This window comes from Cherax quadricarinatus, unplaced genomic scaffold (genome assembly GCF_038502225.1).
Source record: "Cherax quadricarinatus isolate ZL_2023a unplaced genomic scaffold, ASM3850222v1 Contig550, whole genome shotgun sequence".
Taxonomy (NCBI): domain Eukaryota; kingdom Metazoa; phylum Arthropoda; class Malacostraca; order Decapoda; family Parastacidae; genus Cherax; species Cherax quadricarinatus.
Window position 1 is genome coordinate 57,971 of NW_027195576.1, and position 3,995 is coordinate 61,965.

General features: G+C 34.9%; 1 protein-coding gene across 1 annotated transcript; it reads left to right on the top strand.

Annotated features, from left to right (window-relative positions):
- The first annotated feature begins 261 nt into the window (after window positions 1-261).
- On the top strand, window positions 262-2,477 carry LOC138851416 (uncharacterized). Its single transcript, XM_070080515.1, has 3 exons — window positions 262-332; window positions 618-791; window positions 1,014-2,477. Exons 1-3 carry the CDS (start codon window positions 323-325, stop codon window positions 1,793-1,795), a joined length of 966 nt encoding a protein of 321 aa, XP_069936616.1. The 5' UTR covers window positions 262-322; the 3' UTR covers window positions 1,796-2,477.
- Window positions 2,478-3,995: the final 1,518 nt, after the last annotated feature.

A 3,995-nucleotide genomic window follows, 5' to 3' on the forward strand; every position in this document is an offset into this window, starting at 1 on the left:
TATTATTTTAAAATGAACTAAAAGTTTCCTCTCATTAAGTTAAAGGACCTCATCTTCCAACGCTGAACCGCATATCATGCTGTCTGTCTGACCTGTGTTGACCCAGGTGTTCGGTAAGGCGATGATTATCTTAAATCTACCTTAGGTGTGAACCGCATTATACAGTGGTGTCGGGGGGAGGGGGCGGCCTATATAAGCTCAATGAGACACTCAGAGCGAGGACAGTGCTTCCATCCATCATCCGTGACTGACCTCATCTTCCCCCACAGTATTCCTCTCATTAAGTTAAAGGACCTCATCTTCCAACGCTGAACCGCACAACATGGAGAAAGGTAAGTTATACTTAGAAAATTCTTGTTTTTTTTACATGTTTAATTTTTGTTGAAGCATACGAGTGAAATTTGGGTTAATTTTTGTTGAAGCATACGAGTGAAATGTTTACTGGGTTAGTGCGTTAATAAGTGAAATTTTTAATGGGTTAATGTGTTAAATAAGTGAATTGGTGAAGAGGAGATTGTTAGAAAATTCTTGTTTTTTTTACATGTTTAATTTTTGTTGAAGCATACGAGTGAAATTTTTACTGGGTTAGTGTGTTAAATAAGTGAAATTCTTAACAGGGGATAGCATATATTCGAAATACTTGGAAGCATTGGTGAAGAGAAGATTATCGATTAGAAAGCAGCGTTCGTTGGTAATCGAGAAAGGCGGTGTACAACGCAATGAAAGGTTATTGCAATTGGATAATGAGTGGGCACGTGTAGATGCTTTATGGAAGAAGGCTATAGAAACAGGTATGTAACCAATTTGTGATCTTTTGTTGTGCTAGTCACTCGAGAAAAGATTTTTTGTTCTATTCATTGAAATCTTAATATTTTGGGTTATGAATTGGATATACTTTTATATATATTTTTTTTTTCCTCTGTTCATTGAAATCTTAATATTTTTTGGGTTATGAATTGGATATGCTTAATATTTTTTTTGGGTTATGAATTGGATATTTTTTTTCTCTGCAGGAAATACACCTGGTAGTAATGTCGCACAGCTTGGTGGTGAGAGTGCTAGTGTTGGTACCTCACAATGCGGAGGTGCGGGTACTTCTGCCCCCATTAATGATGATGAGAGAGCAACTACCTCGCATGACGTGTCTGACACGCATAATAGTGAAGATGAGACCCCAGAAGTTATTACATATATCCAGAATTTTAGAGGTAGACATACAGTGAGGAAATATAGTGTTCCTTCATCTTATAACAGAGAGTTAAGAATGTATTTACATGTTTATAGGGATTATTTTATAGAACAGATGCGAGATATGTATGATAGATCGCCTCTAGCAATGTCGCTCAGAATCCACCCAATTATAGTTATAAGGACATTACGTCAAAACATATCGGGTGATGATCAAAATGGACAATTTGTGATAAATTTAGCGTTTGAGTTAGTAAGTGAAGAGGAAATCTCTGAAGTATTTGATCGATGGGTGGGAACAATATTAGAAAGATACGAGTCAGAGTTGCAAGATCAGGAAGGATCTGGCTGGATCATAGATCAAATCGAATCTTTCAGTATCGAATATGTTAAAGTAGAATTCAGAGTGCAAGTGGGGTCATATGTGGCATATCCCGAGAAACTGCGAGGGAAGAAATATGTATTTAATCCAGAGATTAATGATGGGTTATGTGTACTGCGTGCTTTTGCTGCCTATCAATGTCATAAAAAGAACATGTCATGGGTGATATCCCCAGAGCAGTTAATACTAAGGAAAGATGTCTTAATCATGCAAAATCTTCTATAGATGATTTCCCCATTACGCGTGATAAGTTAGGTATATTAGAGAAGGAAAATAAAGTGTCATTATATGTTTATCAATTAAGAAAGGATCAAGATAGGACATTTATGGCTATGTGTCGTAAGGGGAATAAGAAATATAAGGACATTATGTGCGCGTTATTGTTGAATGAAAGACATTTGGTTTTAATCAAAGATTTTGACGGGTATGTTAGAACGATAATGACAGAAAAAGGTGTAAAGAAGCACTGTCATAGTTGTTTGATGAAGTTGAATACACAGGAAGAGTTAGATATCCACGAAGATGGATGTAAAATCAATCAGGTTCTCGTATTCCCCCCGGAAGGAACAACAGTACACTTTGAAAATTTTAGTCATACGCATTCCAACGAATATATCGGTGTATTTGATTTCGAATGTGCATTAGACACAACTCTCCCAGCAGGTAAAATTGAGTCTCGTCATAAAGCCATTGCCTATTGTTATATTATATTTGATCGCAAAGGAGAAATAGTGTGTATAAAGAGTTATAAGGGGGAGGATGCTGTTAATCATTTCATTTTAAATGTTAGTGGTGAATGGAATAAAATAAAGTTTAGAAGACAGTATCATGAAATCCATATGACAGAGGAGGATGAGATGAGACATGATTCTCAGAACACTTGTGAATTATGTGGTAACACCTTCAAAAAACCCCAAGGACAAACATAAACACCATGACCATACTTTAAATTTCAATAATTATATTGGAGCCTATTGTGCACGATGTAATATGCAGTGTAAAGACAAGAGAGAGAAATTATTGCTTTTTTGTCATAACATGTCGTATGATTTAGGAATAATTTTAAAGGAATTGAATGTTGATAAATATAACGTTGAAATTCATTCGAAACAAGGATTCAAATTCTTGAAAGTAGACATAGGTAAGGTTAGGTTTCAGGATTCACTGTCTTTATTGAATGGATCTCTTTCCACGTTAGCAGAACAACATATCAAGGCAGGTAAATCCCTGAAATATACAGAGACTATTCTGAAAGATGTGCCTCGAGATGTCTTACCTTTATTATGTAAAGGAAAACAAATTTTGTGTTATGATTATATTGATAGTTTAAAGAAGCTCGATGAAACAAAATTACCGAGTAAAGATCATTTTTTTAATTCTTTGAGAAATAGCGCTATCAGCCAAGAAGATTATGAACATGCATTGAAAGTGTTTGAGTTGGGTAAATGTAAGACTTTAGGAGATTACTTGATGTTATATCTCAAGACAGATGTTGGTTTGTTAGCCGATGTCTTCATGGAGTGGCGTAAAACACTCAAGGATATTTATAAGTTAGACGTTAGTAATTATATAAGTTTACCATCATTCAGTTGGGATGCATTCCTATTGAAAACTAATGTAAGATTAGATATGATATATTCCCATGAATTATATGACTTGATTAAAAGGAATCTCAGAGGTGGGTTTACCTGCGCAATTAATCAGTATTCTAAAGCAGATAATCCCCTAATTAACCCTAATTTTGATGTTGAGAGTGGAATGGGCACTCATATTCTATATCTAGATTTCAATTCTTTGTATGCTAGTGCGATGGTTGAAGCTCTTCCACAGAATGGTATCAGAAAATTATCCAATGACGAGAAGAATGCTATCCTCGATGTGGGATTAAGTAATGTTTCCTGTGAAGGACAAAAGGGATATTGGATAGAATGTGATACCAAGCACATATCCCCCGAGGTAGCTAGACTCACTGATGAACTTCCTTTAATATTATCACATATGAATATATCAGAAGAGATGTTATCTCCTTATTGTGAATCTATATTGAAAAATGAAGGTAGAAAGATCCCCAAATCTAATGGGAAATTAGTGGGCAGTCATTTACCTCAGAAAAATTATTTGATCAGTCTAGAATTGTTACAGTTATTACTGGAACTTGGGTTAGAGGTGGAAAAGGTTCATACCATATATGAATATACACAGACAAAATTTTTAGAACCTTTCATATCAACTAATATTGCACAGAGAACAGCTACAAGATGTCCTATCAAGTCAAAAGCCTTCAAATTAACTAATAACGCCATATATGGGAAATCATTGCTGAATATTACAAAGTATGCTGAGAAATATAGATATATCAATAATGAGAAAGCATTTATTAGAGCGAGTAAAGATCCTTTGTTAAAAAATATCACACATTTAAATC

Bases quoted from the DNA above. Each gene is read 5' to 3' on its own strand.
- LOC138851416 (XM_070080515.1), top strand. The intron at 792-1,013 runs GTATGTAACCAA...TTTTCTCTGCAG, and splicing joins GAAGAAGGCTATAGAAACAG to GAAATACACCTGGTAGTAAT.